General features: G+C 48.0%; 1 protein-coding gene across 1 annotated transcript; it reads left to right on the top strand.

The window, feature by feature from the left end:
• The first annotated feature begins 1,129 nt into the window (after positions 1-1,129).
• On the top strand, positions 1,130-3,355 carry LOC129393007 (tubulin beta-8 chain-like). The gene is given in 5 exon segments (XM_055108420.2): positions 1,130-1,233; positions 1,503-1,612; positions 1,691-1,801; positions 2,297-3,321; positions 3,323-3,355. Coding segments are annotated over 5 exon segments (1,335 nt in total). The 5' UTR covers positions 1,130-1,177.
• The last annotated feature ends 10,660 nt before the right edge of the window (positions 3,356-14,015 follow it).

Below are 14,015 nucleotides of genomic sequence, written 5' to 3'. Positions count from 1 at the left end.
CATAGAACTGGGCCAGAATACCCTGAAGAAGAACAAAAATGGTCCCAGGGCCCCTCGGGCTGAATGATGGTAATAAATTACTAATGCCAAGTACCAATCACAGGAGTATAACTCAGCACTTTCGTGATTCTTTTCACCCTAGAAGGGATTCTTTGTTTCTGTTAATGTCTCATTTGTTTATAGGGGTAAATCTTTTCAAGACATTAAAACAGGTGACTCAGCCCTGTGAGCTCTGTGCCTGACATGACCCAAACGGCCAGCAATTTTCTCCTTGTCCAGTTAAACCTGTCCAAAATTGAGGAACCTATCCAGGTGAGAACTGGCAACCCTAATGTACTCCGATACCTTTCTGCAGGAGATTCAAATATTTGCTAATGCTTACTGATACCTTCACTGGTTAGATCGAGGCATTCCCCACCCCATCTGAAAAATGTTTACCAGAAGAAATAACTCCTCAGTTTGGGTAATCTAAAAGCCTGCAAAGTGACAATGGCCCATCTTTCACAGCAGGCGTAACCCAACACCTATCCTCAGCTTTAAGAATCCAATATTACCTTCACTCTGCTGGAGACCGCAGTCCTCTGGAAGGTTGAAAGGGCTAATCCTACTCTACAGAAGACTCCAGCTAAAGCAGAGGCCTGACTATCTCTAACACCCATAGCTTACTGCGGATTTGAACTGCTCCAAAGTAAAACGTATAATCAAGTCCTGTTGAGTTAACATGTGGAAGGCCTTTCCTAACCACAGATCTCCTAATAGATGAAATGAATCTCCATTACAAAAATGTCATCAATCTAGGACAGGTGCAAAGGCACTCTGTGAATATGGAAACAAGCGTCTTCCCCTCCCACATGGGAGGAAAATTCAGTTTCAGCTCAGCTAGGAATTTAGTCTTACTAAAGACGTGGGAGGAAGTTCTCCAGCTGAGCAGCTTTCCCCAGCGTGGAAGGGACCATAGCAAGGACACCTGAGTTCTCCAACAGACGTTCAACGCCAAGGGATTCACAGGTGGGTGCACCTGTGTGGAAGTAAAGCTGTTGCTTATTCTGGGAGCCCAATCCGAGGCTGAGGGAGGTGGACGCGGGGCTATTTAAGCGTTAGCGGAGGGCGGGCTGGGTCGCTGCGCGTCTGCTCTTCCTTCTCGCGCTTCTGCTGCCACCCTAATCCTGCCTTAGCCATGAGGGAGATTGTGCTCACGCAGGCCAGGCAGTACGGGAACCAGATCGGGGCCAAGGTTGGCAGCCGGGGCTCTGAGGGCCCAGCCCGGGCCTGCCGGGTGGCCGGGGAAGATGTTGGCAGTGGCGGGAGTGGTGCCCCTGCATTGCAGCCCCTGGGCTCCCTGCCGGGGATGGTGGATCTGGGTGGCTGGCGAGGCGGCTGGGGTGGACCCCAGGGACAGGGCGGCCTAGGGATGGGGGTGCGGATGAGGGTGGGGGTGGGAGAGGGGCTGGGGAGCCTCCGTGACTCAGCCCCGGCCTGTCTGGCCCCTCCTGTCTCTTGTGGTTCTGGGAGGTGATCTCTGATGAACATGCCATCGACTCCGCTGGCACCTACCACGGGGACAGCCACCTGCAGCTGGAGCACATCAACGTGTACTACAACGAGGCCAGCGGTGAGACCCCCGTCCTTCCCCCACCGCCCTCCTGGGAACGTGGCTCTCCCCTCGCTCATGCCCTCCTGCCCCACGCAGGTAGCAGGTACGTGCCCCGTGCTGTGCTCGTGGATCTGGAGCCGGGCACCATGGACTCTGTGCGCTCGGGTCCCTTCGGGCAGGTCTTCAGGCCAGACAACTTCACTTCCGGCGAGCTGCGTGCGAGGACTGGGGTTCGGCTCCTTAGCCAGGGCAGCTCAAAATCCAGGAACGCTCCAAGGTCATCCTGTGGGAACTGTGGCGCCAGGGCCCCTGAACACCCTCCTATCCGCCGAGTCGAGTCGCTCAATCTGTCTCTCTTAAACGGGCTTCAGGAGGAAGGCCCGGGTGTCTCCTCAAGGTGAGGAGCTACTGATGTCCCTGCCGGGAGCTGAGCTGGGGCCGTGGCTACTGCCTTTCCTGAGAATGGGCAGGAGCCACCTGCAGCGAGGTCTGTGAGCCCGTCTCAGGTTTGACTCCTGTCTTAATTTCTAACAGGGGAAGCTGCTGTCCTGTAACTCTGGAGGAGGGGGTTTCATTTGCTCCACCTGCAGGGCGAATGGTGCTTTCACCTCACATGTGACACTTGGCCCTTTCTGCATTATGGTGGTGACCACGGATGACCGTATACCTGGCCATCGAGTGACCGGCTGTACTGTCTTACAGGTCAGTGTGGGGCCGGAAACAACTGGGCCAAGGGACACTACACAGAAGGCGCGGAGCTGATGGAGTCAGTGATGGACGTTGTCAGAAAGGAGGCTGAGAGCTGTGACTGCCTGCAGGGTTTCCAGCTGACCCACTCCCTGGGTGGGGGTACTGGGTCTGGGATGGGTACCCTTCTGCTCAGTAAGATCTGGGAGGAGTACCCAGACAGGATCGTAAACACATTCAGCATCCTGCCCTCGCCCAAGGTGTCAGACACCGTGGTGGATCCCTACAACGCCACCCTCTCAGTCCACCAGCTCATAGAAAACGCGGATGAGACCTTTTGCATAGATAATGAAGCGCTATATGACACATGTTCCAGGACCCTAAAACTGCCCACACCCACCTATGGTGACCTGAACCACCTGGTGTCTGCTACCATGAGTGGGGTCACCACATGCCTGCGCTTCCCAGGCCAGCTGAATGCTGACCTGCGGAAGCTGGCCATGAACATGGCCCCATTTCCCCAGCTACATTTCTTCATGCCCGGCTTTGCCCCACTGACCAGCCAGGGCAGCCAGCACTACCGGGCCTTGACTGTGGCTGAGCTTACCCAGCAGATGTTTGATGCTAAGAACATGAGGGCTGCCCGTGACCCCCGTCACGGCCGCTACCTAACGGCGGCTGCCATTTTCAGGGGTCGCATGCCCATGAGGGAGGTGGATGAACAGATGTTCAACATTCAAGATAAGAACAGCAGCTACTTTGCTGACTGGTTCCCCGACAACGTAAAAACAGCCGTCTGTGACATCCCACCCTGGGGGCTAAAAATGTCAGCCACCTTCATTGGGAATAATACGGCCATCCAGGAACTCTTCACATGTGTCTCAGAGCAGTTTACAGCAATGTTCAGGCGCAAGGCCTTCCTCCACTGGTACACGGGTGAGGGCATGGATGAGATGGAATTCACCGAGGCTGAGAGCAACGTGAACGACCTGGTGTCTGAATATCAGCAATATCAGGATGCCACGGCCGAGGAGGAGGAGGATGGATGAGTATGCTGAGGAGGAGGTGGCCTAGAACTCTTCTTTTCTAGGTAAAGGGGGGAGGCAGTGTGGATTCTTCACTGTGTTCTGACAGCCATGTGTCACTACGCACTTGTTCATTTGTGTCTTCACATCTCCTGCTGCGTTTTAAAGCATTTTTATAGTATGCGGTTTTGCCTAATAAAGCATTTTCACAGCATCTGGTTTCACCTCCATCTTCTTTCCGTGGTCCCTCCGGCTGCTGCTGCCAGATGCACACAGTTGTCCTGCAAGGCGGAAGCTGTCTGGGTTCATCACATGCCCAGGAACAAGCATTCCAGTGGCTCCAGGAGGGCTCGGCATGGGCTGTGGACATGGCAGGCAGGCTTCACACAAACTTGGGGATGCCCTGGGCCTTGGGCAGCGACGTGGTGGAAAACCTGTTCCTGAAGACAAGCCTTGGCTTATCCCATGTACCAAACTTCTAGGGGACCAGCTGGCCATGTTTCTGGAACTTTAAAAGGGGTCAGCGACCCTGGTGGACAATGTCCCCAAAGTCCCATCTTGGAGTAGGAATGTGGTCAGACAGCTGGCTCTGAACCAGCAATGAAGGGTGGGCAAGTGGGACCCTAGCCACTCCATCACCACGATGGCCTGGGTGTGTTTGTGTGGCCTCATTCTCTTAATGAGGTGGGCATGGTGTATCTGGCAGGGACTAGGCAGGAATCGAGCCCAGTGTCTGCTAACATGCACTGAACCCTATGTAGAAGGGGATTAGGTCCTGGGGGCCGTAGATGTGATTGCTGGGCCTGTGACATGCACTGAACCCGATGTAGAAGGGATTAGGTCCTGGGGGTCATAGATGGTGGTTGCTGGGCCTGTGTGCTCAGGGCAGTCCCTCCAAAGGCACAGATGGGGTTTCTGAACAGGACCTGGGGAGACAGGCAGGTGCTCACAAATGCTGCTTCCCCCAACTGGCAACCAGTGAGAAAAACGCCTGAGTGGAGGTCTGACCTGCCCCAGTCTGGAGGACTGATGCTCTCTGGAAAGGTGGCTAATGAGTACTGTCTGCTGTCTCCCTGTCCCCCACTCCAAAACTTCAGGGCAAAAATAATCCAAGATTGCCAGGATGAGCCTGGTGAGGGTGGCACCTTTGGGGACAGGCCCTATCAGCCTGGCAGGGTCTCCTCCCCAGGCTTCTTGGGGAGCCTGGACTGCAAAGCCTGCTTTGGGGAAGCTGTCAAATGAGAGCTGTGTGTGTGAGCTGGGTGCTGGGCAGCAAGCACGGACAGTGTTCTTCTCCCTGGCTCTTGTAGAACTTGTCCATGGCCTGTGTGATGGTCTCTTGGTAATTCCCACCCCCACACCCACCCCCACCCCCAGCCCTATCGCACAGATAAGATGAAGCCAGCATAGCCTGGGGGTGGGCAGATGTACAGGTTCTACTCCAGGTCCCCTGGGAATGCCCACCTGCCTCCTACGTGTCACGGAAAACAGGTGAGGCCCCTTCTTGTTCTCTGAATGTTGTCAATGGTCTATTGCAGCCAAATGGGAACAGGCAGGCAGGAGAGTGTCTCATCTCGAAAGAAGTGGCTCCTGGAAGCAGCTGGGAGGTGGGAGAGGTTCCCCCCATACTCCCCCATGCTCCCCCAACCTCCCCCAACCTCCCCCAACCTCCCCCAACCTCCCCCACACTCCCCCACACTCGCCCAACCTCCCCCACACTCCCCCAACCTCCCCCACACTCCCCCACACTCCCCCACACTCCCCCAACCTCCCCCAACCTCCCCCAACCTCCCCCACAGTCCTCCAACCTCCCCCACACTCCCCCAACCTCCCCCACACTCGCCCAACCTCCCCCGCACTCGCCCAACCTCCCCCACACTCGCCCACACTCGCCCACACTCGCCCACACTCCTCCCCCAACCTCCCCCAACCTCCCCCACACTCCCCCACACTCCCCCAACCTCCCCCACACTCCCCCACACTCCCCCACACTCCCCCAACCTCCCCCACACTCCCCCAACCTCCCCCACACTCCCCCAACCTCCCCCACACTCCCCCAACCTCCCCCACACTCCCCCAACCTCCCCCACACTCCCCCACACTCGCCCACACTCGCCCAACCTCCCCCAACCTCCCCCACACTCCCCCACACTCCCCCACACTCCCCCACACTCCCCCAACCTCCCCCACACTCCCCCACACTCCCCCACACTCCCCCATACTCTCCCATACTCCCCCAGCCTGTTCTTGGAGCAGGAAAAGGGGCCTCTGTGACAGCCTGCCTCAGTGGCCCTCACTCTCTGAGGGGTGTCCTTGCCCAATCCAGGTGCACACCCATCTGAGATGGCCTTGCATGGACCTGCTTGGGAAGGTTCAGCTGCAGCAACCACTGGAACCTGCCCACACCTGGTGTCTCCACTCACGCGTGGGGCTAAATGTTCCTCCCTCCTGTAGTGGCACAGCCAGACTGGCAGACGGGGCAAGCACCGCTGCAGTTCCCACCTGGGTCTGAGGGGGGGTCAGGCTTGGTGACCATGTATTTCCCAATTACCTGGTTCCATCTGGGGGCTTCACGGACAGGAGTGGTGCTTTTCCAGGCCTTTTTTCCACATGCCAGCTACAGGCCCAGGTTTCCCGAGTTTCTGGAGCCCCTCTTCCAGCCTGGCAAGCAAGGCGTGTTGTAGGGGAAGGACGTCAACCCTACAGGCAGCAGAGTATGTTCTCTACCCCTGGAGGCCCCTGGTTGTTTACCTCTTTGGGTGAGAGTCGGGTTAGGATCTCAACATTCTTGTAGGACTTCAGAACTGTACAGACAGAGGCCCAGGAGGGAACAGGGGCTGGGACTGGCAGCTAACCAGAGTGGTGGGGGTTGTAGGGCTCAGTTTGGTCTTGCAGGGAATTCAGGGAGGCTTGGATTTGCTGAAGCTCTAGATGAGCTTGGGCTTGGATATGGAAACAGCATAGAGCAGGGGCCCTTCTGCATGCTTGACTCTGAGCAGTTGCACCCTGGTGCATTCATAGGTGTTCCCCACCTGGAGCACAGCTGTGGATAGAAGCAGGGAGAGCTGTGGAGGGAAGAGGAGGAGGAGGGAGTCTCAGGGCAGCCCCAGCATCCAGGCAGGGCCTCTGCAAGTGAGATGCAGATCCAGCCTGTTGGGCACTTAGCAGCTGCTTGGTCAGCTGCAGATCACCTGACCTCTGTTCACCAGTAAATGGGGGTTGCAGTAGCACTTACCTTCTGGGACTCCTGCAGCTTGAAGGGGCAGCAGACACCACATGCTGAGAAAGCACCTAACTCAGGTAAGCTTCTCCAAGAGCACCACATCAGATTAACACCCAACCTGTACAGGACACCATCAAATCTCCCCACCCCTCATTCCAATGGAAGAAAAGGGAGTCTCTGTCCTTGGGGAGCAAGCACAGGCCTATCTATGCAGTGGGCACGTGGCCCAGGTGGGGAAAAGGCCCTTGGATATGTGCTGGTTTCACCAACCATCTGTGGGTTGGGTTTGGCCTGGACCCCTGTACCCCAGGAGGCTGGCAGCCCCCTGCATGGGAGAGGACTGGGAGGTGGGTGGGAGGGCTGAGCTTTGAGGGAAGCCATTATTTGGCCTCATGGGAAGTGGTGCAGGTGGTTGTTGGTGGCTCAGTTTTGCAGGACCTGGGTCATCAGCCAAGGAGTGAAAATTGCCTTTTTATGAGAAATTGCTAAAATTGATGCAATCTCATAGTTGAAAAGGTGAGTAATGCTGACAGTTGGCTTCACCTGCCCCTTCCCCACAAGTAACTGGTGTTCAGAGGTGGATTTGGTTCCTTCCCAGCCTTTCCCGTTTGCATGTAGCTGTGTGCATGTACTTTTGTGTGTACACACACGTTCCCTGGAGGGGTTACTTTTATTTTTTTATTTGGGGGGATAACTAGTGAGGCAGCCTGACACTTGCTGATCTTGTCTTTTAATTGTGGAGTCCTCTATGGAGTGGGCATTGGGTACTTACTAGCTGGCCTCTGCCAGCTGTTTGGCTGCCCCACTTTCTGCCCTTCACAGACATGCTGGCCACCTGGTGTGACATTCAGTGGCCTTGTTTGCAGCTAGTGTGATGAGACAAGTGGATCAGGTACATTAGAAACTGAGAAAGCACACAACATGCAGAGGGAAAGGATAAATGACCATGTGTGTACTGCTCGGCTGAAGTCCACATCACATGACTGAGATGACATTTTTTCACCTAACATTTGGGCCCTGAGAAACAGCATCTATGTTTTACTTTTTATTTATGACAGAGTTAGAAGAAATACTACCAGGCTTTCTTTTCCATTTTCCCCAACTCCCACTTTACCCCCTCAAGTTTACCTACCTCAGAAAGAGGAGCTTACCTGGTTAACGAGAGCCTGAAATTATTTGAGCCAGGTCACTGTGTAAAGGTCAGACTGCTTCCGTCTCCTTGTGCATCACTTACGCAGCTCAGATATTTCATGGCTCCCTGTATACAGGTAGCTGTGTTGCCCTCCTAGCCGCTTTCTTGGTTTGATACATGCCTGGGAGCATGTGGGAGCACTTAAGGTCTAGGCTCATGGGAGGACAGTTCTGCCCACCCCAGCTCATCTCTCCAGCTCAGCCTCCATGCCTGCCTTCCTCCAACTGATTCCAGAGTAGGGGATGGGAGGTCTCACACTGACCTCAAGTTTATGTGACATTTTCCACCTCTGCTTTCCCAGACAGCCCTTGCTGTGGGACTTGTAAGGAGATTTGTGAAGTCAGTATCTACTTTTCTTGTGTGGGTGTTTATAAATTATTCCCCTGGAGGGGAATAAATGTTGGAGGTACTCCAAACCCCTAACATATAAACATCTAAGCCTGGCCCTTTTTTGGTGGTAAAATATATACAACATAAAACTTACCATTTTAACCAAGTTTAAACATATAGTTGAGTGGCATCCAGTATAATGTGTTGTACAACCATCTCCTTTATCCATATCTACAACTTCTTTATCAGCCTAAACTGAAACACCAAACCCATAAATAAGTCTTCGAATAGAAGACTGATGCATTTGACTCTATAAAAATTAAAACTTTATAAGTGAGAAAAATGCCTCAAAGTCAAAAGTCAACAGACTGGGGAAACAGATCTGCAACATACATGACAGACAAAAAGCTAATTTGGGTAATATATGTATATATATAGCTATATAGCTATCCTAAATTATTAAAAGATCAACAGCCAAATTGAAAAGTGGACAAGGCGGGAGGCGAGGGGTGCCTCTGCCCGGCCGCCCCTACTGGGAAGTGAGGAGCCCCTCTGCCCGGCCAGCCGCCCCGTCCGGGAGGGAGGTGGGGGGGTCAGCCCCCCGCACGGCCAGCCGCCCCGTCCGGGAGGGAAGTGGGGGGGTCAGCCCCCCGCCCGGCCAGCCGCCCCGTCCGGGAGGGAGGTGGGGCGGTCAGCCCCCCGCCCGGCCAGCTGCCCCGTCCGGGAGGGAGGTGGGGGGGTCAGCCGCCCCATCCGGGAGGGAGGTGGGGGGGTCAGCCCCCCGCCCGGCCAGCCGCCCTGTCCGGGAGGTGAGGGGCGTCTCTGCCCGGCCACCCCTACCGGGAAGTGAGGAGCCCCTCTGCCCGGCCAGCCGCCCTGTCCGGGAGGGAGGTGGGGGGTCAGCCCCCCGCCCGGCCAGCCGCCCTGTCCGGGAGGTGAGGGGCGCTTCTGCCTGGCCGCCCCTACTGGGAAGTGAGGAGCTCCTCTGCCTGGCCACCACCCCATTTGGGAGGTGTACTCAACAGCTCATTGAGAACGGGCCATGAAGACAATGGCGGTTTTGTGGACTAGAAAGGGGGGAAAGGTGGGGAAAAGATTGAGAAATCGGATGGTTGCCGTGTCTGTGTAGAAAGAGGTAGACATGGGAGACTTTTCATTTTGTTCTGTACTAAGAAAAATTCTTCTGCCTTGGGATCCTGTTGATCTGTGACCTTACCCCCAACCCTGTGCTCTCTGAAACATGTGCTGTATCCACTCAGGGTTGAATGGATTAAGGGCGGTAAAAGATGTGCTTTGTTAAACAGATGCTTGAAGGCAGCATGTTCGTTAAGAGTCATCACCACTCCCTAATCTCAAGTACCCAGGGACACAAACACTGCGGAAGGCCGCAGGGTCCTCTGCCTAGGAAAACCAGAGAACTTTGTTCACTTGTTTATCTGCTGACCTTCCCTCCACTATTGTCCTGTGACCCTGCCAAATCCCCCTCTGTGAGAAACACCCAAGAATGATCAATAAAAAAAAAAAAAAAAAGTGGACAAGGGATGTAAAGAAACAAACATGTAGATTTTTAAATATTTGCTAATTTATGGTAAAATATGTATAACAGAAAATTTAAGTACATTAAGTGTAAATACATTGTTGTGCAACTATCACCACTATCCATTCCAACCCTGTCTTATTATCCCAAAGTGAAACTCTGTATCCACGGAACAATAGCTCCCCTTTCCCTTCCCCCCATCCCCTGGAAACCACATCCTACTTTCTGTGTTTATGAATTTAACTGCTCTAGTTACACTATAAAAGTGGAAAGGATGGAGTATTTGCATTTTTTTGTTTTAATGTTTTCAAGGTTTATGTTGTAGCATGTATTAGAATTTCTTTTCTTTTTAAGGCTGAATAATATATCATTGTGTGTATTGATCATATTTGCTTATCCATTCATCTGTAGAGGGACATTTGGGCTTTTTCTACCGTCTGGCTCTTGTGAATGCTGCTATAAACAGGGGTGTGCAAATTCCCACTTTCAGTTTTTTGGGGTATATACCCAGATGCGGAATTACTGGATCATATGGTGATTACTGTTTTCCACAGTGGCTGTGCCATCTTACTTTCCCACCAACAGTGTGCAGGAGTCCTGACTTCTCCACATCCAGCATTTGCTGTTCTCTGGGGCTTTGTTGTTTTGCTTTGCTGGTGGTGGTGTTTTTGATGGCAGCTATGCTTACATGTGTCATTTGGTATTGCATTGTGGTTTGGATTTACTTTTTTCTCATGATTACTGATGCTGAGCACTTTATCCTGTGCTTGCTGGTCATCTGCATATCTTCTTTAGAGAAATGTGTATTCTAAAACCTTTGTTCATGTTTAAATTGGATTGTTTTGTTGTTGTTGCTGAGGTCTTTATATAGCCTGGATAATAATTACTTATCAAACACATAATGTGTGAATATTTTCTTTCCCTTCATGAATTTATTTTCAATCTATTGATTGTATCTTCAGATACATAACAGCTTGTCACTTTGATGAAGTTCTTTTTATGTATTTTTGTTGTTGTTGTCTGTGCTTTCACTGTCATATCCAAGAAGTTATTGTCAGATTCTACGTTATGAAACATTTTTCCTGTGTTTCTTCTAAGGGTTTTATAGTCTTAGCTCTTACAATTAGATGTTTGGTCCATTTTAAATTAAGTTTTTTTATATGGTGTAAAGTAAGGGTCCAACTGTATTGTTTTCCATGTAAATATTCATTCTTAACACCATTTAAAAATATACTGTTCTTTCCCCATAGTTTTGACTCCCTTGTTAAAAATCATGACTGTGTTTTTTGGTTCTTTATTTCTATTGCATTGGTCTTTATGTCTGTCTCTATGGTGGTACAGCATTGTTTTGGGTACTGAAGCATTGCAGTAAGTTTGAAACCAGGAGGTGTTAGTCCTCTAACTTTGTTAGTTTTTAAGATTGATTTGGCTACTTGGGGTTTTTTGAGATTTCATCTGAATTTCAGAATAGGTTTTTCTATTTTTGCAAATATTGGAATTTTTATAGTGATTTTATTGAACCTGTAGATAACTATTGATAACAATGGCGTCTTGATGAGGTTTTGTCTTCCAGTCCATAAACACATGATGTCTTTTCATTTATTTGTGTCATCTTTAATACTTTCCTGCAATGTTTATAGTTTTGCTGTACAGGTTTTTCATTTCCTTGGTTAAGTGGGCTTCTAAGTATTTTATTCTTTTGATGCTATCATACATGATACTGTTGTCTTGATTTCTTCTTCAGATAGTTTGTTATTGTAGAAATACAACCGATTTTTGTGTCTTGATTTTGTATCCTGCAGTTTTGCTGAATGTTATTTATTGCATCTGATAGTTTATCTCACAGAAACTAAAAGATTTTTAATATATAAAGTTATGTCATCTGCAAACAGAAAATTTTACTTTTTTAAAAATTGGAATATCTTTTATTATTTTACTTGCCTTATTGTTTTAACTAACTAGAACCTTCAGTACTATATTAAATAGAAGTAGTGAAAGCAGGCATCCTTGATTTTGCTCTTAGGGTAAAAGCTTTCAGTCTTTCATTATAATGTTAGCTGTGTGTTTTTTAAAATATAACCTTATGTTAAGGTGTTTTATTCCTTTTTATATCTTATTAAGTATATTTTATCATGAACGTGGGTTAAATTTTGATAAATGCTTTTTCTTCTTTGATTAAGATGACCACATGAGGTTTTTTCCTTCTTTATGTTAATGTGATATTATGCTGATTTTCATGTGTTGGAACATACTTTTATTTCAGGAGTCAATTATACTCATTCATAGTGTATAATCCTTTTAATGTACTGCTAAATTTGAATTGCTGGTATTTTGTTGAGGATTTTTGCATCGGCATTTGTAAGGGATGTTTGTTTGTAGTTTTCTTATGGTGCCTTTGTCTGACTTGGTGTTGGGGTAATACTGTCCTCATAGAATAAGTTAGAAAATGTTACCTCCTCTTCAACGTTTTGAAAAAGTTTGAGAAAAACTGGTGTTAATTCTGCTTTAAACGTTGGGTAGAATTCAACGGTGAAGCCACCTGGTCCAGGCTTTTCTTTGTTGCTGGGTTTTTGATTACTGATGTCATCTTCTTGCTGAGTCTCCTTGCTGAATAGGTTTATTCAACTTTTCTGATTCAGTCTTAGTAGGTTTTTTGTTTCTAGGAATTTGTTCATTTTATTTAGGTTACTCAATTTTTTAGTGTATAGTTCCTTATGGTACTCTCGTGCATCCTTTTTTTACTCCAAAAATTTGTTAGTAATGTACCCATTTTATTTTTGAGTTTAGTAATTTGAGTATTCCCTTTTTTTCCTTAGTCAATCTAGATAAAATTTTGTCAATTTTGATCTTTTTCAGAGATCAATCAACAAACTTGGTTTTGTTGATTTTTGATATTGTTTTTCTGTTCTCTATTTCGCTTATTTCCACTGCTATCTTTATCATTTTTAAAATTTTGCTAGTTTTTAGTTGTCCCTCTTTTAGTTGTCCCTCTTTTAGTTGTCCCCCTTTTTCCCTCTGTTTTTAGTTCCTTAGGAGTAAAGTTGTTGATTTGGTATCTTATTTTTTATTATCATTTATAGCTATAAATTTTTCCCTTATGGTACTGTTTTTGATGTATCTCTTAACTTTTGGTATTTCATATTTTTAATTTGTCTGTAGATATTTTCTGTTTTCTCTTGTGATTTCTTTTATCCATCCTTGAGTGTTTAATACCTATATTTTTAGACATAAAATGTGAAACCTACAAAATTTTCTTGATTTGTTACAGTTTTATTTGTTGTAAGTTTTTATTTAAGAATTAAATGTGTGTCAACATTTGTTATGTTCTCATAAACTTTGTAATACATGGAGATTCCTGGTCCACATATATAAGCCTCTACATGAATATTATTTTGAAGCATTTAATTTTCTGTTTTAAGATTTCAAAGGTCTAAATGAAATTGAGATTTTGGTTTCTGAGATGAAATCATGGTAGGTGACTGACAAATGCTTAAAAATTAGCCAAAACTTAAAATTAAGTTAAAGTTTACCTTCAAGATTCAACCTGAATGAGTTGCCCTGTATTGCTGGTAATAAAAAATAAGTCTTTAATGGTATAAAAGCAAACCTCAGAGAATGTCTTTTTTTCCCTCATTGACATCTAAATTAAAAGCTGTAAAACATTTTGATGGCCTTATGCATTTTTTACTTTAGAATTCCAACTTTTTCTGGTTAAAATTTTTCCAAATAGATTCCTGTGTATTTGAAAGACAAATAATTTTTTAGTTGAAATGCTTAAGCAGTTAAATAAGGCCATGAAACTTTCTTGAACTTGTGGGAATCCGTGAGAAAATCTGACATTATGTTCTATTCTCTTGGAAGGTAGAAATATCGTTTGACTTCTGTTTTGCTGACAAGAAATGTGGTCCTGAGCAAGGCTCCCTGGACAGTGACCTCACACATGGAAAACGCTGGAGCCCATCCGTCTCCAATCTGCTGTTTTCCAAAAATTAGGGAAGTTCAGTTTTCCCTTTGATACTCTCTGTTTCTACCAACCCCAACGCCAGGGCTGTCCTGCTTCTACAAGTGACAATGACAAATATAGGCCTGAAGGAAGATGAGCTGATGGCATTCCCAGCTTATTACCACTCCTTGGGGGCCTTATCTCACATACGTGGATTCAATTCATAGACTCAGGTGGGTGAGGATCTATTGTTCAGCTACATTAGAAGTGACTGCTTAAGACTCTGGTGTGTGGTGAAATGAGGCAGAATTTTCTCAATGCAGTGTTGGGAGAAGTTTCTCCTCATAATTACCATCTTACTGTCACTAAATCATAGCTAAAATAAGGAAATTATTCAAGAAGAAATAGAAATGTAATCTTATGAAGACATACATTTAGAGATTTGTGGAAAGTCCTTCATAATTTCATGATGTTCTCTTTGAGC

Source organism: Pan paniscus, chromosome 13 (assembly GCF_029289425.2).
Source record: "Pan paniscus chromosome 13, NHGRI_mPanPan1-v2.0_pri, whole genome shotgun sequence".
In the NCBI taxonomy this organism is placed as follows: domain Eukaryota; kingdom Metazoa; phylum Chordata; class Mammalia; order Primates; family Hominidae; genus Pan; species Pan paniscus.
The sequence above is the reverse complement of the archived record's forward strand: the minus strand, read 5'-3'. Positions and strand labels throughout refer to the sequence as shown.